At 39.6% G+C, this 27,281-nt stretch overlaps 1 protein-coding gene across 1 annotated transcript in view; it reads right to left on the reverse strand.

The window, feature by feature from the left end:
• The window catches only part of LOC126106507 (actin-histidine N-methyltransferase), a 469,720-nt gene that overhangs the window by 397,790 nt on the left and 44,649 nt on the right, over window positions 1-27,281 (reverse strand). The window contains exons 5-6 of the mRNA XM_049912826.1: window positions 22,964-23,028; window positions 7,327-7,385 (exon numbers count right to left, since the gene is read on the reverse strand). Coding sequence (XP_049768783.1) covers window positions 7,327-7,385; window positions 22,964-23,028 — 124 coding nt within the window. The remainder of the gene's footprint in view (window positions 1-7,326; window positions 7,386-22,963; window positions 23,029-27,281) is intronic.

Genomic DNA, 27,281 nt, shown 5'->3' on the forward strand with positions numbered 1-27,281 from the left:
TGGATAGAAAGCAAGTTTTGAACATGGCTTGTTATGTTGTTAAGAAGAACAATCTGATTCCAGGCAAGTGTTCGTATCATACTGAAGAGCTTGTATCCTTTAGTTACCCTGTCCAGAACCTACACATTGTCACCTTCTTCACTTGCCACAACATACTCTAATCTTCTGCCTCTTCACATACAGAGTTTCTCCAGGAGGAACAGTGAGTTCAGGGATATGACAGAAATGATCATTCGAAGCAGAAAAAGTTTAGTAAACATGGGCTCTAAAATTTGTAACAAGAGCTATGAGCACCTAAGATGAACATGTGCTCATAGTTCTTAAGGTACACATTTTAGTGCCCACATTTACTAGACTTTTTGTGCTTCGAATGATCATTCTTGTCATATCCCTGAACACTAACCATTCCACCTGGGACAAGCTGTATAGGTTACATGGAGTGGGTTTTTCACTTGTTTTCATTGTCTTGTTTTTTGCTCAGAGTTGACCCAGACTCTTTGAATTTGATGTTCCACAGATATAAATTCCCCTCATCTCCATATTGGTTTCACTCAAATGGTGATGACACCCATAAATATTATAGCATTTAGGTCTTCCTTTTGCATTTCCTTGACATCTTTACTTATGGAACCCAAGGGTATGGTGAAGAATAGTGGAGAATGAACAACCCTGCTGTACACCTCTCTTTGTTCTAGTCCATTCTGAATTTTCAAACTCTTATTTGCACACTGCTGTCACAATTATCACACACCATCTGAATTTTTGTAATTACAGGATGTAGGACAGTGTTTGCAAAGCAACCACTTTATATCTGTGTACTGTCAAGTGTCTTCTCCACATCTAGGAACACACTATGAATGATACACAATAACCCAAGAGCTGGAACATGAATTCAAAGCAACACACAATGAATGAACACATGAATGACACACACTGCCAGAAATATGTGCACATTCATTTATGTCTAGTGAAAGTAACAGCTGAACTTGAGTCATACAAATTTTCTACTGAACAACTTAGCACTATATTATGGAGCTCACTGTTTTATTCTGCACGATCTGGGTTGCACCTAACACAGCCAACTAAAGTATTTTTTCCTTGGGATTTTCAGAGTACTGGAAAGCAAGCTGAGGCTGGTCACAAAACGAACTGGATGGTGGAACACGATGAGGTCGTACCTGGAGGAGCCACACAGCCCAAAGAGATTGTCAATGCAGCAGTGGATCCTACAGTGGAACCAGAAACAGATATCGTGACAGCAGACGATGTCGACGAAATGGCAGCCGTGAGGGAGGATGACAGCGTAAACAGGGACAGTGGCGAGTCTGACGACATCGCTTGGCTGTCTCCGTCAGCTAGGTCAGCAGTCACAGCCGGCGGCACGGTGCTCGGTGCAGCGCTCCTCGTCTTCCTGGCAGTGCTGGTCGGATGCCGCGTGCGACAGCGGAGGCGCCGTGCCCGGGCTCGTTCGCCCATGATCCTCAACCGGGGGGGCACGCTCGGCGCCAAGCGTAATCTCGGGGGCACACTCGTGCTTCCGGGTCACAAGAGGAAAAAGCAGGAGGGCAGTCAGCAGCAGTACCTAGAGGACGACTTTGCTGAGCCTCCGAGGAGGTACTATCTGTGGAGGACCATTCGCAAGACACTTCAGTACAAGTGATAGTGGTTACAAGACGAGTACAGGACATCAATAGATGAGCTGGGCTGTAACTTGTGTTAACTGCTTTGGGCTACAAAAAAAAAAACAATGCCAAAGGTACACAACCATCATTTCTGCCACATTCTCTCCCAGTGATTCATTTATGTGTGGATTATACTACTTTGGCTACATCAGTAGCCAGCAGTTTTACCACAAGATGGAGAATGGACAAATCTTCAAACCTCTGGCACATTACTCAAGTGAACTGATGTAAATAAGTTGTCTCTTATATGGAAAACAAAGGCCCAAAGTGTTGGCACCTGTGTGACTTCCATTGGATTACAAAGTTTGACATTAAAATGTGGCCACCTTCCACAAAAGCCAAGTTTTCGGAAGTGGAATATGTAGGCCATTATTGTCAACTTACTCTACTTGCCACAAGGATGTTACATATAAACTCAGGGTAAGGATACTTTCCTCATTTCACTGACCCTGACAGATGGATCATCCATCAAACTGAGTATGACTGATCAGGCTGACTGTTTAGCATGTAACTATAAGAATCACAGAAGAGCGGGAAATACTGCCAGCAACACTTTACGAACTCTCAAAAAGAGAGCCATACTGCATGAATCAGTCCACGCTGAGTACACCCCCCTGGAACATAGGCAAATTCCAAGAAGTTAGGAATGCTCACTGTGAAAAAACTTGATGATAGGAGTGTGTCTTTTCTGCATTTCGCAATGCTTGACAACAGGAGAAAGTACATGCACCTATGGTTTCATAACCTAACTTTTACACAGTCTAACTCAGGAAGGTGTATCACACATTCGTACTTCATGCAGGAATCAATTCTGAGCATCACATGTCTTAGGTAGAATAATAATACCTTCAAGTCTCTTGACCAATGTTTCCAAAGACCACAAAAATATTCTTAATGGAAATACTGTAATGGTATCTCCAGCAGAAACAGCTAGAAGAAAAGTGATGGTTCACAAAATACACATTTTTAAAAAGAATTCCTGTCTGGCTATGCAGTGGGTGCAACATTTCAACAGCTTTCTGATAACTGAGTGCTTACTCATTTTTTATGACGTTACAAAGTTAGTAAGAGCACACAGGAGGAGAAACTGTAACCCAGACTGTTTATTTTGTGTGTAAACATTTGTCAAATGCAATGCCATTTTCTATGTGGTGATTGTGATGATAATTACACATTCTAGTTTCCTTCTCAAACTATTTTTGTACAATTATTGTCAATATGAATACTTAAATGTTTTGTATTAATTTATTATAATAAAAATAAAATGGACAGTATGTCAAACTTCATATTGCTTTCATTATGCATACACTCCTTTATGATTTAGTTGCACATATAAACATAGTTGCATATGTAAACATAGTTGCATATAGAGTGCATCACGACTACATAACATACACAAATTTCATACAGAATTCACTATAGTCCTTCAACCAGCAATATACACAGTAGACTTCTTATATGAAGAAGAAATCAATCATATGCCCTACGGCAGGGTTCCTCAAATCTAAACCCTGGTTTTCTTTGTACATGCAGGATGATGAAGTTAAGAATGCTGTCCTTTTAGTTTGGTTTCAACATTTATGACAACCCAATGACTTTCTTCTTTCAATTTTCATGTATATCTTAATAAAAGTTCCAACACTGCCATTGTGCGCGTAGTTATCATTATCTTAAACAGTTCAAAATTTGGCATAATTCATATGGTCTTGTCATTTAATTAGGACTAATTTATGGTTAACAAACTTTAGGTTTTCTAATATCATATTAAAAAGAAAATATAGGTTATTTCTGTGAAAAGTTGCACTGGAAACAGCAACAACCTTCATCTGTCTAAACTTCTTTTTTATCAAACTGAAGATTCAAATGAGAAAGTGTTACTACTACAAGAAGATATAATGGTTGGCCAATAGTTACCCCAAGGAGGCCAAAAAATACCAAAATTTTTGTACAAAACACTTAAAATACACCAGACAGCAAGGTCTGGGTTCCTTTCCACCTAGGATCTGAGTGACCCACCTCCGCACATACCCCCACAATCTGAAGCCTCCACCAACCAATTCCTCTTTTCTCCTTGCTGACGGAATGTTTAACCACAATAATAGTGGTAGAGTTCTGTGGCTCCCAATTGTATTACTTGAAGAAATGCGAAAGCTGGCTACATTTTTGTGTAGCTTTGTTAATGGTGAAAGATGTTATGGCTTCCCCCCCCCCCTTTCAATCAATATAACACATGTATGTGTTCATCATTATTAATGTAACGGTCAGGTGTGCAAGTGAATACTATGTAGGGCTGGAAGAGCCATTCTTCTATAGGTCGGCTCTCCCATCAAAGTGTTGTGAGTTTGATGGGTGGAGCGGTTATGGTGCGAGAGCTAAGGTGGCTGCAGCAAGACAGACAGACATGCTTGAAAACTCTTTCTTGTTCCAACAGGATACAGGAATTCAATTGTTGGTGGCTGAGCCTCGGATTGATCCATGACATCCATGTCCCATGAATGGTAAGGTGGTGGTTTTTATTTATTTTATTTACACTTCTAGTTCCACAGGACCAAATTGAGGAGCAATCTCCAAGGGCATGGAACACGTCAGTACATGAAATTACAACATAAAAGTAATAACAGATAAAATAAAATGTTTATGAACCCAAAAGAAGTCAAGCCTTAAGTTTAAGTACACGCAATCAACAACATAACAAAAGAATCACCTTTCAAGGAACTCCTCAACAGAATAGGAGGCGTAACCTACGAGGAAATTCTTCAGTTTTGATTTGAAAGCACATGATTACAACTAATATTTTTGAAGTCTTGTGGTAGCTCATTGAAAAAGGATGCAGCAGAGTCAAGGAAGTGCGATCCAGATGCAGATTGGATTTCTGCAGAGTATTAACTGAGCGAAAGCTGCTAATTCTTGGGAATAAGCTGATATTGTTAACAAGAAAGGACAGTAAAGAATATATATAGAGAGAGGGAAATGTCAAAATACACAGACTAGTGAACAGCGGTTGACAAGAGGTTCGTGAACTTACAACACTTATTGCCCAAACTGTCCATTTCTGAGTCAAAAATATCCTTTTGGAATGGGGAGAGTTACCCCAAAATATAATACCATACAACATAAGTGAATGAAAATAAGCAAAGTAGACTAATTTTCATGTCAACTGATCACTTACTTCAGATACCATTCAAATAGTAAAAATGGCAGCATTATCCTTTGAACAAGATCCTGAATGTGGACTTCCCACGACAGTTTACTATCTATCTGAATACCGATAAACTTGAACTGTTCAGTGTCCCTAATCATATGCCCATCCTGTGAAATTAAAGTATCGGGTTTTGTTGAATTGTGTGTTAGAAACTGTAAAAACTGAGTCTTGCTGTGATTTAACATTAGTTTATTTTCTACAAGCCATGAACTTGTCATGAACTGCACTATTTGAAACAGAGTCAATGTTGTAAACAACTACCTTTACTACCAAGCTAGTGTCATCAGCAAACAGAAATATTTTAGAGTTACCCATAATACTAGAGGGCATATCATTTACATAAATAAGGAACAGGAGTGGCCCCAACACTGATCCCTGGGCATTCCCCACTCAGACTCCACATCCCAGCCATTCTCAACAATGTGAATAATGACCTTTTGCTGTCTGTTGTTAAAGAACGAGGTGAACCAATTGTGAGCTACTAATCATATCCGTAATGGCCAACTTCTGGAGCAATATTTTGTGATCAACACAATCAAATACCTTAGTTAAGTAAAAAAATATACCTAGCATTTGAAACCTTTTGTTTAATCCATCCAGTACCTCACATGATAATATAGCATTTTCAGTTGTCAAACGACTTCTAAAGCCAAACTGTACATTTGCTAGCAAATTATGTGATATAATATGATCAATTATCGCTAAATACACAGCCTTTTCAAAAACTTTAACGAATACTGATAGCATAGAAATAGGTCTACAATTGTCTGCATTATCCCTTTCTTCCTTTTTATAAAGTGGCTTTACTGCTGAGTACTTTAATTGCTCAGGAAACTGACCATTCTTAAAGGAATAATTACACAGTACTTCAGTATTCTACTAGGCACTATCATATTCACGAGAGTCCTTATCTTCAGTTGTCACAGCCCACGAAGCCTATGTCCTGTGCTGTGGTTAAGCGTTGTTCTCGCAGCCCCCATCCGCGACAGGATGATGGCAATAGCACGAACCCAAAATGCTGCATCCTTGCGTGGTCAGCATACCTCGGCAATACTGCTAGCAGAGGGGCTGCGTACAGGACCCGCTGCCCAGCAGCAGCATGGAGGCTCGGCTCAGCTGCATGCGAAGCTTGCTGTTCGACGGCAACTAGTGAGGTAAGGGAGGCTCCCGTGTACGAACGCCAGACCTGCCACACGGTGGTGGCTCAGGAGCAGGTCGCAGGGCAGCACACGGCACGAGATGACACGATGACAGTAGACGATTCGATGTTTCACCGTCGTATCGATCATCTGCCTGGTAGACGGCCAGTACTTATACTATATAATAATGCGTACCACGCTCGAACTCTTACAGGAATCAGTGAAACACCTCAAGTAACAACAAAAAAGGCAGGGGCACCAATTCAATTAGTGTACTGATAAGGTGGGAATTTGGGTCTGATGGGAGGCGTGCTACATAAGTTTGCGCAGTTTTGATGACCACAGTGTCCAGATGACTCATTGGTCAGACCATTTGCCTACTAAGCAGGAAGCTCAAGTTCAACTATCAGCCCAGCACAAATTTTCAACTTTTTTTCAACTGATGTGAATCAATGTCCACTAGCAGTTACATGTCGTAATTCCTCTGTGCCTCGAGTACTTGTACTATCAAAGCAGTTTTGTTGCGGCACAGCAGTTGAAGAAGTCACGTTTGGTCACATACCGAAAGACTACGTGACCGTAGCAGACTTGGCACAGACCACCAGGAAGGCAGCGGCGTGGTGGCCTAAGACCGAGCCTTGTAAGTGGCATGGTTGCAGCACTGAGCCCCAGTATGGGCCGCTTCATTAAATTGACCACATTTCTAATGCTGCAGCTGCCTCCTATGCTGTCTCTTAACCCCGTGTATCACATTTATATACGTAACAACTTCGTCACATGACAAATGCTGCACTGCAACGGAATGCCAGCCGAGCTAAAAAAATTTTGAGCTATATATATAAATGTTAAATAAGGAGTTACAACACACAGAATATAAGGCAGTTGCAGTGTTCAAAATGCAGTCAACTTAATAATAATGAAGGTTCATTCCCCCAGTTTAGGCTGAAATCCTGTATTTCCCTATATCACTACCCACACTGCCTCTGGTGTCATTATGGCTTCAACATACACAGTAACTTTTCTAAGCCTTGAGAGACTATGGATAATCTCACAAGAATTCCTGGACTCCTTGCAGTAACTGTCCCTCAATTTCTCAGGGCATGATGAAGCAACAAATGTCTTAGCCTATTTACCATCATTAGAAAATGCACAGATCAGAGATGGAAAGTAAAGCCCTTGGAAATAACTGAAATGAAGACGCAAAAAATTCTGCATTATCAAACAATTAAGTGCCATTCAAAATAAAACAGAAAATGTTACTAGCACAGCACTCTGAAAGCTATAGCAAACACAAAGTACTCACCAATAAAGCTCGTATGTGAAGATATCTTTCAGCATCTCACTGGCAGGATCTGAATTGCTCTGAAACAAAAGTTACGTAATTAATCACAACAAGATATGCTATGCAAAACAGAGGATTCTGGTAGAATGAAATCTTCTCAGTCTTCAAGCCACGTCAATTCGAATAAAGTACTCGAGCTTTCGATGGCCATCTCTGCCATTGTGGTCAGGAGTAAAATTACTGACCGCCAGGGCTGGTACAGTTTTCCGCTTATATAGCTACGATTTGGCCTCTGGCACCAATCAGAGAGGGCCAAAACGAAGCTTTCCCGATAGGTGATTGGGCAACTTGAGCCTGCCACAGGACCCAGTGGCAGTGTTACGTTTGAAACTGCCGCTCCTATCTTCCTACAAGCGTTGTTTCCTTTTGACATCCAAAGCCTGCCCCCATCCTTTACTGAGTGTGTATACCTAGTCTCTGTTGAAACTGTTGCTGTTCATTCAGATCTCATCCACATCTTTTATAATGGAATCCCAGTACATTCATGCATGAGCAAAGACTCTCAGGTTTTCAAATGTATTTTATGTCCATCTTCCAGGCAATGCTCAGCTATGGCCGACTTGTCAAACTGCCTGTGTTTAAAGTGTCGCTTGTACTCGATACAATGCCCTGCAACTGTGCAAATAATCTGATCTATATAGATGCTGCTGCATTCGCAAGGAACACACTAGACAACATAGCTCTTCGTGTACCCGATATGTATTGTGTCTATTGTGAAGGCAGTAACATCTATTTGTATATAGGTCAGACAATTCGCACAGTTGTAGAGTGTCATACCAAGTACAAGTGACATATTACAAAAAGCGAGCTTGACAAGTCAGCCATAGCTGAACATTGCCTGGAAAACCGACACAAAATACTGTTTGAAAACACGAGAGTCTTAGCTCATGCATCAAAATATTGGGATTCCGTTATAAAAGAAGAGGCTGAGATCAGAATGAATAGCAACAATTTTAACAGTGATCAGGGATACACACTCAGCAGGGTGTAGGGGCGTGCTCTGGATGTCTCTCATTTAAAGTTCAAATAAAAAGCAGATAAATCAAAATAAAGAAACTGTATCGAAATAAATAATGTCTAAGGAGTGGGGAGTTTTGTTTACACATATTGCCATAGTGATACATTACTAAAGAGATATTATAACAACAAGGAAGGAATAGGACATTGCACATACAGAATTGGCATCCAGTTACTGTAAACTGTAATCTGTAAAACATTCCAACTATGCAGTGGACAGGTGAAGAACATGCTTACACCACGGAATCACTTCTAGTAAACAATTATTTCGCTACTGGCGCCCAGCATGCTTTCTGGAGATGCTTCCAGATTCCCATTTGTGGGGAAGCTCCAGATTGGAAAACCATTAGCTCATGGGTATCAAACTTCAGAACGAGTGGTGACAGTTCAAACACGAGGAGAAAGGCCACACAGCATTCAAACTCCAAGAAACATTAAAGCAGTAAGGTGTTCATTTCAGCAGTCTCCAAAGAGATCTGCTCGAAAACATGCCAGAGCTCTTTAGTTACCTGACTATAGTGCGCATTTTGCAACAAGACTTGCAATTTCCATCCATATAGTCAGTCACTGTTCAACAACTGTTTCAACATTATTACGACAGTTGTGCGAGGTCATTTTCCAATAAACTCTAAAATGTGCCTGAAAATGCTGTGTTCCTTTACAGTGATGAAGCACTTTTTCAGTTAATCAGGCTGCATTAATTGTCTAAATTTCCGATATTGGAATGGACAGAAACAATGTAAACTTCATGAAAAACCACTACAAAATGACTATGTTGTTGCATATTGTGAGGTTGGAAGATTCAAGGTAATCAGTCGCTACCTTTTTGAAGAGAATGGTGTTACTGTGATAGTAAGCTCTCGATGATACACTCACATGATCAACACAATTTTTGCACCAAGACTCAATGCACTGCAGACTGACCAGGTATTGTTTCAACAAGACAGAGCCATTGCTCACACAGCTCAGATTTCTCTCCAAGTACTGAGACAGCTTCCCACAAGCTTAATTTCTTTGTGCAATGGCATCCCCTGATCAGCACAAACACTGGACCTTACAGCATGTGATTCTTTTCCCATGGGGCCATCTTAAAGATGAGGTATTGAAACATCAGCCAAAGACTCTGCCAGCCCTAAGAAATGTAATACAGGAAGAAACTGGTCTTATTCCTGAAGAAATGCTTATCGGAGGGAGGCACAATTCCTGAAATTGGATTCAATAACACACTTGTGTGACACATTGTTTACAAAATGGAAAATACCCACTGTGTAAATATAATTTATGTTAATACAGTTTTTTTCTTCCATCTCCTTTTTATTTGAACTCTAAATTAGTGAGGATGTTATGCTGTCCTTGCATATTTGAGCTTGCTGCAGGCAAATCGTCTGCTTTGCAGCTTACTTTGAAGTTCTTCCAATAAGATGAATACTGCAGGATATTATTATATGAATACATGATACAACTGACTGCATTAAAAAACAGAAACAAACAATGACAAGGTTACCAAAACAGCTTCAAAGCAAAACACAAAGCATTCAATTGGCTGCAAAAAGCTGAAATACAACTGCAAATCACCATATTCCATAGACAATAAGGTTGAAAACCCAAAAAGAAGTCATGATTTTAACAAAAACGTGGCCAACATCGATAAGGTTTCAGTTTATTTTGTATCATACAAAGCCGCAAATTTTTATAATATAGTCATGCATGGACAAAATAATGTTACAAGTGGTGTTTCAAAGTTGATTTTTCTTCTCTTTTCTTTTTCGTACTAACTTTGCTGCTATAGAGGTGTGGGAGGAGGAAGAGGAGATCGTCCTAAGGGTTTACTTGTGGACAAGGTGATTGGGGTGGTTCAAGCAAGAAGGAAACCTGGGAGGATTATTAATTTAAGTGCTGATAGATTTGGTGCTGGAGAAAATATAATTACCATGGATACCTAGGCTGTAAGGAAGGGACATTGTGATACATGCAGTGAGGAGAGAGGAGGAGGGAGCAATGTGTGGATGTGGAAAGGAGGAAATCAAAATCCAGGAATGTAGTTTGTCATTGTTTGTCATTTGGAGAGGAACCACATGAATTTCAGTTGAGGAAAGCAGTTACACTGTTGAAGTGGAACGGCTTTTTGTCAAGATGAGACAACACACACAATTGTCATCAATGAATCTCCAGCACAAGTCCAGAGAGAGGAGGGGAGGGGGGGGGGGGGCAGGGACAGCTTGTAGAATTTGAGGAATGCCTCTTACGAGTGGCCCATGAAAAGGTTCATGTTAGCATGGAATCAGGTCACCCTGTCATGAGTTGTTCCTGGGTAACTCAGTTAGTAGAGCACTTCCCCGCAAAAGGTCATGGTCCCGAGAGAGTCTCAGTCTGGCACATGAAGTTTCACTAAAATTAAGGTGTCTATTAATGTGAATAGAGATGAAAGTAAGATATTGGAGACCTTGTTCTATTTAATGCAGATTCATTGCAAACAATTAACTGTCAGCTGCTGCTATTCTCTCATTCTCCGTGACCTTGCAGCCATCACAGGTTTGCACAGATATTAGAAGTGGAACCATTATATATCCTACACAGATCACCCATTTGCTTTCCACATTGTTTATTCAATCTGTCTGGTTTCCAGGTGCAAAGCCTGTGTACTATTTAAATAACGTGTTCATCTGCACCTTATGGTCTAAGGGTTAGCATCCCTGTCTCTCAATTGCGGGGTACTGGGTTCGATTCCCAGCTTAGTGGGAGCTTTTCTTTGCTCAGGAACTAAGTGTTTGTATTGTCTTCATCATTTCAGCTCATCTTCATTACAAAAATGTGCAAGTCGCCAAACTAGTATCAAATAGAAAGACTTGTACTATGGGGCCTGGAAAGCCCCAAGTGGGGTCTCCCAACCAATAACACCACACAATCATTTGATTTCACTTTTCCATGATCAGTCAATTTTGACTATACATTATTTTGAAGTGGAACTATGTGGAGATCGTATAATGCAGGTACACTCACTGACAAAGTCAAGCACCTAGCAGGAGAGGAGGAAGTGAAATGGAACTTCACACAATGAGAGGTCACGTAGTTTCAGTGAAAATTATATCATGTTAAAGTAATAATAAAACTGGCAGTACAGGTGTATGGCTGGTCACTTGTAAGTAAAATTTTGCATCCCATGGTGTCAGGATTCTTGCACCAATTCGATTGGGAAAGCTTACATATAGTTATAGTACAGTCTCCTGATGGTTCTTGATGAACTACTGTAAATGGCCCTTGTAATGAAACTGAACAGCGTTACATTCATATTAGCTCACATCGTAATACACCACTTTAATAGACAGCATGACACCAATGTTACATGCATGATATACTAGGTCAGAACTTCACTGCTTGTTACTAGGCGTTAATTCATATCAAATACACAAATGTGTCTTTACAAAATGTGTTTGAGAACTGTGGCTTTATTCTAATAATACTCTCAAAAATTTTTATATATTTTAACATAACCGTCATTCTATGCAGTAAAGGCAAGAGGTAGGTTAAACCCCTCAATGTCCACACAGGTCCCACAGAAGTTCTACTAATGATATTTATAGGTGAGGAAGTATCTCAACATCACACAGGCAGTTCATATACACACGAATCGTGTGAGGATTAAGGGGTTTGCTGTTGAAAGTTGGTACCGGTAGACTGTATGACGAGAGGTAACACGCAAGGATGGACGAGGTCAGTGACAGTGACTATCGTTCTGTCATCAGAAATCCCTGAATCACTACCAGTTGTACCTGAATTCATATCAAATGGCTCAAAACACCATTTGCTACACTATCATGCATTTTCAGAACATTAGCAGAATGTCTCCCGTCCCCTCGGTGATGATGTATTTGCAGATGATCTTCTCAGGTAGTACAGAACCAACACCCACCATTGAAAGTGATGCAATGCCACTTGTCACCAGTCTACACTTCCTAGCTATGACATAATTCCAAAGGCTGTTTTCTGTGGTGTTATGTTAACAGATGCCTACTCACACTTCCCCAGCTACTGCTATAGGGTTAGCACATACGAAGGCAGTCAACAGAGCAATGCGAAGTGGCAAGGGGCACTGTGATATATGATGCTCCAACCGAGAGCATCATTCTGTCACACCTGTCTGTTGCATGTGCTTTGGTGTGTGTGTGTGGGGGGGGGGGGGGTAGAACATCTAGTGTCGATTTTCATATTAGTTTTAGTTGCTGAGGGGTGCTTGCCATTGTAGTGTTCAACAAGTATTACGTTAAGAAGGTGGCAGTGATAGTTTTGGAACACACGAATTTTTCTAGGGAGAGTCAGAATCTTTAACAGCAACCCGAAGTGGTGCTCATCTCAGCACTGCCAGTTCCGAGGGTGGGCAATGGATGGACCTGAGGCAACACTGCAAAGTATTCTCCATCCCTCCCTGCACATCACAAACCCATCTTCTTACTTGTACACCAATATAGTCCCGATCAATGGGGTGAAATTACTTCAGAAGTTGTAACGAGTCCATTACTTGTGGCCAGATGGTAGGTGCGGAAGTGATGGGGTCACGATGCACTTCGTGCACAACAGAGCAACCCTTCCTCGGTGCAGTCAGACTTGGTCGACAAGAACACGGACACCATCTGTGGCTCATATCTTGTTACCATTCAGTCCAACATTGGGCCATTGTTGCACTGAAATGCCCCTCCTGACTGGGTTTTTTTTTTGTTTTTTTTTTGTTTTGTGGTTTTAGGGCGCAAAACTTCTATGGTCATTAGCGCCCAGCTCCTCCTCCTGACTGGGTGTTGCACACATTGACAGGCCCACAATGTTGCCCATTTTAAATCTGCTCAGTGATGGTAGTGGTTACAAGGGCACACATATTCTTACAAAAGAACTTTATAAAAATTTAGGATTTCTTCTTGATCCGATTGCGCATAGAGCACAGGATGAATGACTGCTTAAATGTCTCTATGCATGATGTAATTACTCTATCTTGTCTTTGCAGTCCCTGTGGAAGCAATACATAGGTGACTGAATTTTATTTTTAGGTCCTTTGTTTAGTACTGGTTTTTCTAACTTTGGAAGATCGCTTTCATGGAACAGCAGCATTTCCGTGATGCTCTCCGACAAGTTAAACAAATCTGTAACTATTCATGCTGTCCTCCTTTGTAAACATTCAGTATCCCCTGTTAGTGCTATCTGGTATGGATCCCACACACTTCAGTAATATTCTGAGATGGGCAACACAAATATTTTGTAAAGTGGTCACCTTTGTAGCCTGAACTCATTTTCACAGTATACTGCCGATCACCCAAAGTCTGCCACGTCCTTTATCTATATGTGGGTGTATGTGATCATTCCATTTCATATCCTTGCAAATTGTTACATACAGGTATTTGCACAAGTTGACTGATTCCACCTGTGACTTGAAAGTGAACCACAAATGCTCACAATTGGCTAATGTGTAACTTTTCTTCCACCAGAGGTTATCTTCTACCTGTCTCGGTGCTAGCACCAGTTTAAACACCACATATGTAATTCAGATGTTGTCAGCACAGAACAATAATATGGCTTAGGAACACGAGATGTGTGGTTGTGTTGGAACAGTGTTCGCCAAGTGATTTCGTGTAGTACAATCGATGTCTGCGAGATGTGTGGAATAAGTCAAGTATTTTTATAATGATTTAATCTTCAATGGCAGTTTATATAGTGATGACTTCAAGCATATTATTGTTCTTTCTTTCTTTTTTCCGTTTGAGTCATCTAAGGACCATGCACAAATTTCAATACTTCCTCTTTTATTGTTCTTTCTTCTTCCTCGTGTATTATTTCTTCTTCTCACTATGTATCCTCCTCCTCTCCTCAGGCCATTCTGATCTTGTCTTCTCCCTCCTCCTTTGGAACCCTTCCATTTTTTACACTTTCTTCTTAAACGTCTCTCTTTCTGTTGTGTCTTTTTCAATTACGTTGTTTCTTTCAATATCTTTCCTCTCTTCTTGAATCCAGGTTACTGTTGACTTCTTGTTCCACCGATATTTAAAAATCGGTTTGGTTAAGATGTTGCCATTCATTCTGTATAAAAGCCCAAAAAAATAGCAGTCACCTCTTCCGCAGCATTTCAGTTTTGTTTTCTATGTTACATTATACTTCATTACTTCTTCCATAGATCTGCATTTCTTACAGGACCAGGTATTTTTTGAATTATTCTTATTTCTAGGACTTCAAGTTTGTGTAAACATTCACTTGCATAAAGATATTCTGGTTTTACTACTGTGCTGTAGTGCTGTGTTATCAAATTTTTAGACAGAGACATCTTGTTGTAAATGTTCCTGGTTATACCATACACTCTCTCCATTTTACATGCTCTTCCTTCTACAGCGAATTTTTCTACACCATTTTCTTGAATCATTTCTCCCAAACATTTAAATTTAGTAATCTCCTTTCCTGTCCAATATCTGTTCCTACGATTTCTGGAGAATTTTTTATGTTTGTCATAATTTTTTTTTTCTAAGATATTCTTAAACCTGTTTTGTTGCCCTTTCTTCTAAGAAACTGGTTTCTATTTCTGTATCTGTTACATTTTCAGAAAGAATGGAAAAATCATGCTAGACAGTGAACATCAATGCCTCAGTTCTTGGTCCCCAGTCTTATTTGTGATAGCTTATGTTCTCTTAGTTTCCAGTCTCTTACTTTTTTTCTAGGGGCAACTGAAGAGGAGCGGAGACAGGCTGTCACCTTGGCTTACATCTGTTTTTATTTTGAATGCCTTCAATATTTCATCCTGAAACTTTCCTTTTCATTTGGTGTGTGTGAGCATTTCATGAATAAGGTTTGTTAGTTTAGATTTAATGCCAAATTCTCAGATCACTTTATCTAGTGTATCACTGTCAACTCAAATCAAATGGCTTTTTAAAACTATAAATGTTACAACCATGTCTTTAAAGTTTATAAGTCTGTGATGTATTATGGACTTTAAATTCAAAATCTATTCTGAGCAAGATCTGCCCGTTCTAAATCCACTCTGATATTCTTCCAAACGACTATCAGGTGTTGCTTCTACCTTGTTTAGATATATTGTTGAAAGTATTTTATAACCCACTGGCAACAGAGATATAGCTCTGTAGTTATTTATATTATGTTTGTTACCTTTCTTGTGCAAAGAACGGTTAAAGGCCATTTTCCAGTCTTGTGGAATCTTTTCAGTTTCCCGTACTTCTTCAAACATGATCTGAATGCTAGTTACAATTTTTGGTTGATACCATTTTATAATTACAGCTGTAATAGAGTCTTCTCTAAAGGCTTTGTTGTTTTTCAGGGTATTTATTTATTTACTTTTTTTAAATTTCTTCAGCTGTAGGTAGTGTATCTGCTCTGTGTTTTCATGAAGGTCTGGACATTCTAGCTTACAGTTCAGTTCTTCACAGTCAAGCATGTTGTAATTCATGCTAGCACAAAGTAGTGAAAATAGGCCAAGTTTCTGTGGGTTTCATTGGAATTCCTAATGAACAATATACAGTAATTGTGAAACATACTTAAAGCACTGCCTATGAAATTTCAGGGCCATGAGTGATAGAAGAAGCAAATCGAAATCATGCTGCATTAATTTTAAGAAGCCTAATAATCTAATCTCATCTAATGGATAACTCTGACAGTAAGGAAAATTAGTGCTATATCAACTTGAAGTGTGTGAATTAGAATAGATAGGCAGTAACTAGCTATTTCAAAATAAACTCACTGAAACTGCAAAAGAAAAAGTTTTCTTCTTTCAATATTGGCTTTAAATAATAATATATTGTTCACAACAATAAATCTAACTGTGACTGTATTTGTCGAGACACATGTTCATTGTTAACAACAAATGTGTTCTACAGGTGTGAGCCTTTACCTGTCCACCAGTCTTATGTCTAAATTTCAATGAACCACAATCACAAAGATTGGCCACGTGCAAGAAGGAGTTTCACACTGAGGGTTCAATACAAATGTAATTATGCATGTAGACAATTAATCCATTCTGGGAATTAAGGATACTGACAGCAAGATATTGGTGCCATGGATTCCAAGACTTTTGAAAATGTTTTAATTTCAAGTTTGAAGTCGGATAGCAAATGACAAAAGAAATATTTTCGGAGTTTGATGAAATGCAAATGAACAATTTCACATTTTTTCCTTTACTTATACTGTGAAACCTTACTTCTTGCCAAATTTCATGATCCTGTGTCAACAGGAAGCACACCATATGTTAGGATTAAGCTTTCAAATATCAAAGTACACTATGTGATCAAAAGTATCCCGACACCTGGCTGGAAATGACTTACAAGTTCGTGGCACCCTCCATAGGTAGTGCTGGAATTCAGTATGGTGTTGGTCCACTCTTAGCCTTGATGACAGATTCCATTCTTGCAGGCATACATTCAATCAGGTGCTGGAAGATTTCTTGGGGAATGGCAGCCCATTCTTCACGGAATGCTGTATTGAGGACAGGTATCGATGTCGGTCGGTGAGGACTGGCATGAAGTCAACATTCCAAAACACCCCAAAGGTGTTCTATAGGATTCAGGTCAGGACTCTGTGCAGGCCAGTCCATTACAGGGATGTTATTGTCGTGTAACCACTCCACCACAGGCCGTGCATTATGAACAGGTGCTCAACCAAGATGAAAGATGTAATCACCATCCCCGAATTGCTCTTCAACAGTGGGAAGCAAGAAGGTGCTTAAAACATCAATGTAGGCCTGTGCTGTGATAGTACCACACAAAACAACAAGGGGTGCAACCCCCTCCATGAAAAATACACCCACACCATAACACCACCGCCTCCGAATTTTACTGTTGGCACTACACACACTGGCAGATGAAGTTCAGCAGGCATTCGTCGTACCCACACCCTACCATCGGATCACCACATTGTGTACCATCAATTGTCACTCCACACAACATTTTTCACTGTTCAATCATCCAATGTTTATGCTCCTTACACCAAGCGAGGCGTCGCTTGGCATTTGCCAGCATGATGTGTGGCTTATGAGCAGCTGCTCGACCATGAAGTCGAAGTTTTTTCACCTCCACCTAACTGCCATAGTACTTGCAGTGGACCCTGATGCAGTTTGGAATTTCTGTGAGATGGTCTGGGTAGATATCTGCCTATCACACATCACGAACCTCTTCAACTGTCGGCGGTCTATGTCAGTCAACAGACGAGGTCGGCCTGTACCCTTTTGTGCTGTATGTGTCCCTTCACATTTCCATTTCACTATCACATCGGGAACAGCGGACCTATGGATGTTTAGGAGTGTGGAAATCTTATGTACAGACGTATGACACATGTGACACCCAATCACTTGACCATGTTTGAAGTCCGTGAGTTCTACAGAGCACCCCATTCTGCTCTCATGATGTCTAATGACTACTGAGGTCACTGATATGGAGTACCTGGCAATAGGTGGCACTACAATGCACCTAGTATCAAAAACATATTTTTTTGGGGTGTCCGGATACTTTTGATTACATGATGTATGTGACATAAATGGCCATCTCTTTTGACTGAATTGGCTTAGAAGCTCAAAAATTTTACACTGCCAAGAGACCATAGGCCTTAGCATGTGAGATAAATTTGAACTTGAGATATCTACTCATCCCTGGGAGAAAGGGTTCTTAGCAGTTTCATGAACAGACAGACACACACAGACAACAAAGCAATCCTGTAAGAGTTCTGTGTTTACAGATTGAGCCACAGAATCCTAAAAACAGGAAGGGAACTTTCAGACTCACATTTTAGTAATATGGTATTACTTTTCCATGTTTCAAGAAGTGCAAGATTTTACATTTTTTTGTATTTATTGCTAATTCCCGGACTTTGTGGCACTTCGAAATCTTATCAAGAAATGACTGGTTGTTTGTAGCACTTTTCTAGTGATTCCTTACATATAAAGAGTGTCATCTACAGAACATATGACAATATTTTAATGTCATCCGCCAGGTCATTAATACAGAACATTAATAGCAATGTGGACCTTCAATGTACTCATGAATCATTGGACGTATTGCATACCTGTTATTTACCTTATCAGACTTCATAACATGATCTCATGGTGACACCATTTAATGCAGTCTCACGCAGCCATCTGCTGCTGATACATGTACACAGTATTGCATCTACATTGGACCATCTCTTCCATCTGCTTAATGTCGTTTGTCATTTAGTATCTTATGGACAGTGATGTTTAGAGCACAAAGCTACAAGATGTACAAAAAAGTGAGTGATAATAATCATCAATAATGCACAGTGTTGTAATGGCAAAGTAAAGATACCCTGCAGAAGACGTAGAATGCAAGTACAACCCCAAATCATCCTACTGCATGGTGATATCCTTATCATACATGTCTCACCTGCCTGTTACAATTAGCAGTGTCTGCCCCTACATGAAGGAAGAGTACTGGTGAAAGCTTGTGCATTTCAAACAAACTGACAGTTTCAAACTTTTTTATTTAGTTGCACTGCTAGAAGATACAACAATAGCATGGGAATAACAGCTGTCTACTGTGTGTCTGATTATTGTAAGTATAAAAGAAATGGGTGAGTGGATGACAATGAAACAACCAAAGAATCCAATAAACATAGGTGCAGAATCCAATGGCCTCCCTGATGTAGCATAAACATGAAGTGCAGACACACCAATCTCACAACACTTTAATGTTGACCGTTACGTTTATTTCAAAATACCGCAAGTCAATCACAAATTACAACATGATAAACTGCTCTTATTTGATCTTATCATCCTTCTGGGTGATGAAGTGCTGGTAAATAGCTTTCCACAACAAATGTGTCAGTCATGGCTCGCCAGACCAAGGCATCCAAAGTCCTGCTAACTTTAACCCCTTTTTTGTTTGTTTGTAGGTGTTTAAAGCTAGCCCTGCTGATAGTGTCAAACTCCTGAAATGCACTGTGGATGGCTGTCAGTGCACTGGAAACATATCTGGGACTTCGGTACTTGTACGGGAATTGATAGGAGACATGCAGAAACCTGCCTTCACATGAATGATGCCCACCTGGAAGACACATTGTAATGTGTGTATATCTGCATTTCAGATCCTGAGGAGCTTTGTTATAAGGTATTCGTGCACACAGTCTTAATACGTCATGTCAGAGAAACCATTTGTTTCTCAACTTTTTTTTTTTATTAGGATTATTTGTTTGTCTTCCACTTACCTCTTTTGTTTGTACCCATAATATAAAATACAAACACTCTGTCGACACCTCTGCATAAATCTACATGTTTATAGGTTTCATCCAGATCTACATAGATACTCTGCAGGACACTGTATGGTGTGTGGTGGAGGGTACTCTGTACCGCTACTTGTTATTTTCTTTCCTGTTCTACTTGCAAACAGAGTGAGAGAAAGATGACTACCTGTATGACTCAGTATGACGTCTAATCTCTTATATCTTATCTTTACAGTCCTTATATGCAATATATGTTGGTAGTAGTAGAACTGCTCAGCAGTCAACTTCAAATGCCAGTTCTCTAAATTTTCTCAATAGCGTTTCTTAAAGAGAATATCATCTTCCCTCCAGGGATTCCCACTGGAGTTCTCAAAACACTTCCTTAACATTTGCATGTTGTACAAACCTACCAGTAACATATCTAGCACCCCGCCTCTGAATTGTTTCGATGTCTTCCTTCAATCTGACCTGGTACGGACCCCAAACACACTGCCTGTACTCAAGAATAGGTCGCACCAGCGTCCTATATGTGGTCTCCTTTACAGGCGAACCACTCCTTCCTAAAATTCTCCAAATAAACTGAAGTCAACCATTTGCCTTCCCTATCACAGTTCTCACATTCTTGTTCCACCTCATGTCACTTTGCAACATTATGCCCAGATATTTAAACAACTTGACTGTATCGTGCAGGACACTACTAACACCACATCCAAACATTACAGATTTGATCTTCTTACTCACCTGCATTAACTTACATGGTTTTATGGTGAATACTTGAGATGCAAGTTATAGGGACAAATGTGCTTCTTGGTTTGTCATGGATGTGCACTCTCAGAAGCATCTAAATATGTAGTACATTGCAGTAAACTCATGATTTAAAAACTGGAAAAGTTGTCAATGTAACCACGGTTTTCCAAGTAGAACTATAGAAAGTATTTGTGAATTCGGAAAATGAATGACTATATTATGTATTATTTTCATTCCCTTCCTCTGAATTACGAGGACAGGGTGTTTGGAAGGTTCATAATTGTTCATTGGGTTACATCTTTATTTTTTATTCCAAAACAATCTCGTATTACATTGGTTTGTATTTTCTGATTGTTTTCATTTCTCTTTGACAAAAAGGTAAAGTGCTTGTGATGACGTTTGAATCTTGCACTATAGTATGTGATTGTCTTCTTCTTAATATCTTCAGTTTCCTTTGTTTTCACTTCATCTTCTTTCTTCTCTGCCCTGTTCTCTCATGGTGTCTGAGAAGTTCTGTAAAACTCTTGGCTGTGTATAGTTGGGGAAATCCCCATTTGGAAGCTGACAGAAAACTTTTTTTTTTCTTTTTCTTTTTTTTTTTTTAGCTGTGACGTCAGGGCTGATGTAAACTGGCACAGTTATATTGTTTTGGAGCGATTAGTTTTTCTGTGTGTGTGTGTGTGGGGGGGGGGGGGGGCTGCATAAACTTCTCCAGATACAGATATCAAAGACAAGACTTTCGGAAGGTCCCATCCCATAAAGCAGCACTGCTTGATTGGGAGATACATATGTTTGTTTCAGGTAGTGTTAAACTCAGGCCAAACAGTAACAGAAAGAAGATATGAGACAAAATGTGTGAAGCCATTCAATAATAAATTGAGCCCCCTCCAAGGCCACCTGTTCCCAAAGATGCAGCTGAGCTTCAAGCACCACAGTCAACAGTGTATGACTAAATTTAAAAAAAAAAAATTCAAAATGAAAGGATTTAGACCAATGTTTGTGAATGAAGTATTTGACAATGACATGGAGCAATGAGTTGCAAGTTGCAACCTGCACTGCTCTGTCTGCATGATTTCCAAACACTCTCACATGCAAGAGTGCTATTTTCTGATGACTGTGCAACAGTCCACACAACACATAAGACATTTTCCAGCCTAAGGAAAATTCCCATTATGTGCAAGAGGTGGAATGAATTCACATGTTGCAATAACAACTCTGTTTTTTAACCTGAACAAAACTTGGTACAGCTTTAGAGGACAGAACCTGAGTACAACATAAAAGTCCATCTTGACAACATATAGTGGATTCCCACAATTACAGAGCTCCTCATCATGGTAGTGGTGAGGAGTTGGGAGGTGACGAGGATGATCAGCAACATTGTACCACGCGATTGTGAGCTCATGGGTCATCAAGACATGGGTCCATGCTTTGGGAATGTCCAGCAGCTGATGATCCCAATAAGCACCTGAGGCACCACTGTCTGATGGGGAATGGCAGTGGCAGATAGTGTTGTCTGAAGTGTAGATTTGAGTAGTTGACTGTCGATCCTAGTAATGCTGGCTGTCGAGGGGTAGAGCGGCATTGTAAGTATCCATCATTGGAGGAACATGGGTGCAGCACCCTGTGTACACATAACCACGCAGACACAAATAGGTGGCGATGGCTGCAGTGCTGATTACTGTGACCTGCGCACCGTGTACCAGCGCAGCCTCTACCACACAGATGCTGTGGCAGCTGCAGCAGGCTCGGCAATAAACAGCCGAGCGAATCTTCTGTAGGCAAACAATATCCTGAGGGAAAGCAGGGGCTTACCTGGCCCACAAAGCACAACTGTGAATGTGATAACTGTATATTTAGCAGCCCAGCACAGCACGTAATACAGTTTTAATATGAGGCAGGATGTCGTCACGATACCCGTCCAGTTTTTTTTCTTTTTTTTTTTAAGGAAACATGAACAGTAATTCTTATTTGGACATGGTGAAATTTGGTTAATACCTCAGCTCGAACACAAGACAATGATGGGTATTTGGTTACAGCAAGACATAGCTCCAGCACAAATTGCTATTCAGGTGGGCGAGTTGTTCAATGAATAATTTTAAGGCCACTGGATGTGGCGTGATTTAGCAACATCTCCAGCCCTGTCCAAGCCACAATGCCAAGACCTTAACATGCCAAGTAGCTCATTACAGGGAACAATCAAGTCCCACGTGGCTCAGTGTAAGTACAAGACTAATACAGAGTTGCAGAAGCCTTTCAAAGCAGAAGTCCTATGACCCTCTGCATGATGTCAAGGAGGAAATGGAGACACAGAGCTCTTCATGTAAGGAATAATGGTGTACCTACAGAAACATAGTTTTTACCTGTAAATACTCAAATATACAATATACTGTTCTGATCTAGGAGCATGAGGACTTCTTGGACACACTGTATAGAAAAACACAAGATTCCCACGGGAGCACAGTGACCTTACCACAGGAGTACAGTGACCTTATAAATATCTTAGTCAGATATGAAAAACTACAACTGCCACTTTTACATTTGTTAGTACCCTGCCATTCACTTTTGCCTCTAATTAAGAATGAAGTTAAATACAGGGAAAAACATATAAAGAATAAATAACTCTTACCTGGAACAGCTTGCTGAAGTAGGCATACTGGCGTGCAATATTGCGGCATTGTTTCAATGCTGGTTCTGTAACAAAAATTACAATTTCAGTTGGCTCTGAATTACCTCTTCAACTACTGGATTTTGTAACCATCAAGTTACTGATTTACATCTCACTACTGAATAATGTCACTATGGAAATATTCTTGGGTCCCAATTTCCAATAGTTCAAGACACTGAACTTTATATTGCTGAACATCACAAAAGGAGACAAAGCACTGAAGGAGTCTTGTATGCCCTTAGCAGTTCACTGCAAATTTAAACATACCAAGTACAAACATATTACTGAACTATTCCCTTAACTTTTGAAATTCACAATTTTCTGCCTTCAACCTTCTCTTTGTACTTGCAGTCTCTGAATGTAAATTCTACCCAGTGTATTCCAACAGTGATAAGTCTTAGCTTCTCAGATTCCTTTACATTTTCTTCTTAATCATTTTTTATGTTTTTCAGCCACTTGCACATCGACTGTCAATAGGCTGTTGACCTATGTGCATTCTTTATTAAGTTTCTGTCACATGTGCTATTGTTAACTCCAATATATAATAAATCTGTTACACTTATCATCTCTAACACAGGAAAGGATAGAAATCAGCACTGGACATGATAGTTAAAGAGATAACACGGTATGCTTTTTCAAATGGTGAATGAAATTTCTCTGTCTCAGTAAGTGAAATTCATTGCTTCTTAGCGGTTAATTTGATTTTGACATATATAAAGTACCCAAACTATCATATGTACTGGTGAAGTAACCCAGCTTTGAGAATGGATCTTATTGCTGACATTATGTCACTAAAGGGATTTGAGAAAATAAAAACATATTTATATTTTGTGGACAATGATGAAATCCCTGAAAACGACACTGACATGTTTGTGAAGGTGAAACCCATTTTGGACATTCTGAAAGAGACATTTTCAGGGACAGTAACACCTACTGAATATCAATCTATAGATGAAATGATTATCCCCTTCAAGGGTAGAAGCAGGGCAAAACAGTATAAAAGTCTAAACTCAAAAAGTGGGGATTCAAAGCATGGGTACGCTTTAGCTCAGATGGATATGTGACTTTTTTGAGATGTACCGAGGGAAAAGGCAGGAACAGAATAACACACTGAGCCGTAACTTTGGTCCTATTGGGAACACTGTCGTAAGACTGTGCCAGGTGCTAGAAAGAAAGAATCACAAGATCATTCTTGACAATTTATTCACAACAATCCCACTGCTTTTGTATCTGAAACAAAAGAAAATTCATGTATTGGGACCCCATAAGGTCGAACAGACTGAAAGGTACAGAGAGTAAATTGACCAACAGAAAAGCTCTAATGAAATCAAGTCAAGGTTCAATGTCTATTGCTACTTCTAATGACAATATTACAGTTGTGTGATGAGTGGATAGAAACATTGTCCATATGGTATCTACCTTTGCTGGACGGACACCAACTGATATTGTCAAAAGATGGAATGTGAAGAACCATGCTTGCATAGATATATAGAAGCCATATGCTGTAGCATGCTACAACAAATTCATGGGCGGAGTAGACATGACTGACCGGATGGTTGCACACTACCCTCGCACAATGAAGGGCAAGAAGTTTTATTTGAGAATATTTTTCCACTTTTATAATGTTGCACTAGTAAATGCATGGATTTTTTACAAAAGAGACACTGAAAGAAATATTTCTTTTGTGGGATTCAAGGCATCAGTTGCTACAACAGTTATAGAGCTTGGAAGCCTGCAAAGGAAGCGTGGCAGACCATAAAACACCCCTGAGCATATTCAATTGAAGAAAAGGCAACGCACTGGATGTTCTGCAGATCTGATAATGGATGGAATAACCCACAACCCTAAAAAAAAAAAAAAAAAAAAAAAGGGAATGTAAGAATCCTCCTAGGTGCAGAGATAAAAACTGCAAAAGAAGAACAAGATACATTTGCAAAAAATGCAAGATTTCTGTTTGCCCAGAATGTATGGAGTTCTTCCACAATACATGATGTGAACAATTTCTTGTTACTTGAATTTTGCCATTATTTATCACATTTTTTGGTTTCTTTATGTTTTCACCATGTTTGCTCTGATGTAACCTGCTATGCACCATGTACACAAATGTGGCCATTTCCTATTTTCATTGATGTACAGTAAATTGAATCATTTGTTGAAAAAATATATTTGTAATGACTTCCTTACATCTCAAATATAGTGTTAAAAAATAACTGTCAAAATTGAAATTAAGAAAAAAAATCCTCCCAGAAGAGGTTAACCCTCAGGGCAATTCAATAAGTCAGTTACACACATCGTCTTGCACAAGACCACTGCGCACACAAGGGTGGTGCATTGTCCGAGGAGACTACATATTCTGGGTTCCCTGCAAACACAGTTCTGCTGTGGTACAGTTAACCAGGTGTGTAACACAGGGCGAGTGAATGGTGCTGTAACTGGAAACATACTCCAAAGTTGAAGTACATGGGACAGCGGGATTCTTGAGGGCAAAAATTTAAATTGGACACACATTTACTGTGAAATTCTGGCAGTCTATGGACCAGAATGCTGCATCCTACTGTAGTGAAATGGTGTCAACAATTTGATCAAGGCCGCGACCAGGACAATGCTGATAAGGAAGGAAGGAAGGAAGGCTGTCAACACTGACCTTAGACAACAATGTCCAGATAATCGAGAATCTGATTTGCAGCAGTTTCACATTTTCCAATGATTAGGATATTCACACAGCAGTGTTCATATCACTCCATTACCAATAAGGAGATTTTTATCGTTGAGGAACTGAACAACTGATGGAATGTTCCAAACTTTGCTTACAGATTTGATGACTACATTGGAAAACAAGAGAATGTCATGTATATATGTCACTTTGAAGTGTAGTGTGGCAGTCAATAAAAGTTACCTGGCTGCCACAACAATGTGTAACTTATATTTTGAAGTCCCCTTGTAATTCTCTTAACATTGTCTGATTTATGTTTGCAGCATTCCAGTACTCCTGTTTGACTTTACACTGTACACTGTCCATTCCAATCAACTGTTCCTTGAAGTCCTTTGCCATCTATGAAACAAATACTATGTTATCAGTAAACAACAAAGTTTATTTCTTCTCCTCCTCAAATTTGTCCTTGGTTTATTTCACAGATCATTCAATGTAGAGACAGAATAACATTGAGATATGCTACAGAAAGATTTAGGTGTTCCTTTTTCCCCAAGCTCCATTCAAGAGTGGAATTGTAGAGAAGTAGTATAAAAATTGTTCAATGAACCCTCTGCCAGGAACTTAAGTGTGAATTGCAGAGTAACCATGCAGATGTAGATGTACAACCCTGTCTCGCTCCCTTTGCGACCAATGCTTCCCTTTTATATCCTTTGACACTTACAACTGTAATTTTGCTCCTGTGAAAGTTATTCACAACTTTCCACTCCTTGTGATTCACCCCTACTGGCTCCGGAATTTGTAAGTGTGTAGTCCAGTTAACATTGCTGAAAGATTCCTGTAAACCTTCCTTGTAAACTAAGTTGTATTACCTCACCGTCCCTACTTTCCCAGAACCAAAACTCATCTTCCAGATCTTCTATTCTTCTGTACATAATGTGTGTCAGTAATTTGCTTCCACACATTAAACTGATAGTTCGGTAATATTCACAACTGCAAGTATCTGCCTTTTTTAAAATTAGAGTTATTACATTCTTTCTGGATTCTGAAGGTATCTCACCTGTCTCATTTATACTGTTCATTGAATGGAATCATTTTATCATGATTGGCTCCACCAAAGATCTCAATAGTTCTGTGAAAATGATTAGAACTGAATATGGCCATCAGTTGACAAACAGAAGTGTGCCCATAATAATAATAATAATAATAATAATAATAATAATAATAATAATAATACTGGAAAGACAGTTACAATCACAGAAGTACAGTAACAGTAACTTTGAAAACAGTTAACCTGCATAAGCTGATTGGTAGCTGAATTACAGAATCTGCACTGCAGTGTTTGCAAGGTCATCTCCTCAACTCGTGTCAAAAGCCGTACACTACACAAACGTGAATAGTACCTGTACACACACCACAACTGAGATGTCTCTGAGCATGTCCTGATAGGATGGCAGTACCTTCCGTGGATTACACTAGTGTGATGGCAGTTTGGTGGGTAAATCAATATGAAAACTTAACAAAAACTGTACAGCAAAATTTAAGTAATGAACAATCACTTTAGAACCTCTTAAATATGATCTCATGGACTTACTGATGTTGCAAGTTTGGGAGACATAGATATTTAAT

This window comes from Schistocerca cancellata, chromosome 10 (genome assembly GCF_023864275.1).
Source record: "Schistocerca cancellata isolate TAMUIC-IGC-003103 chromosome 10, iqSchCanc2.1, whole genome shotgun sequence".
NCBI classification, from domain to species: Eukaryota; Metazoa; Arthropoda; class Insecta; order Orthoptera; family Acrididae; genus Schistocerca; species Schistocerca cancellata.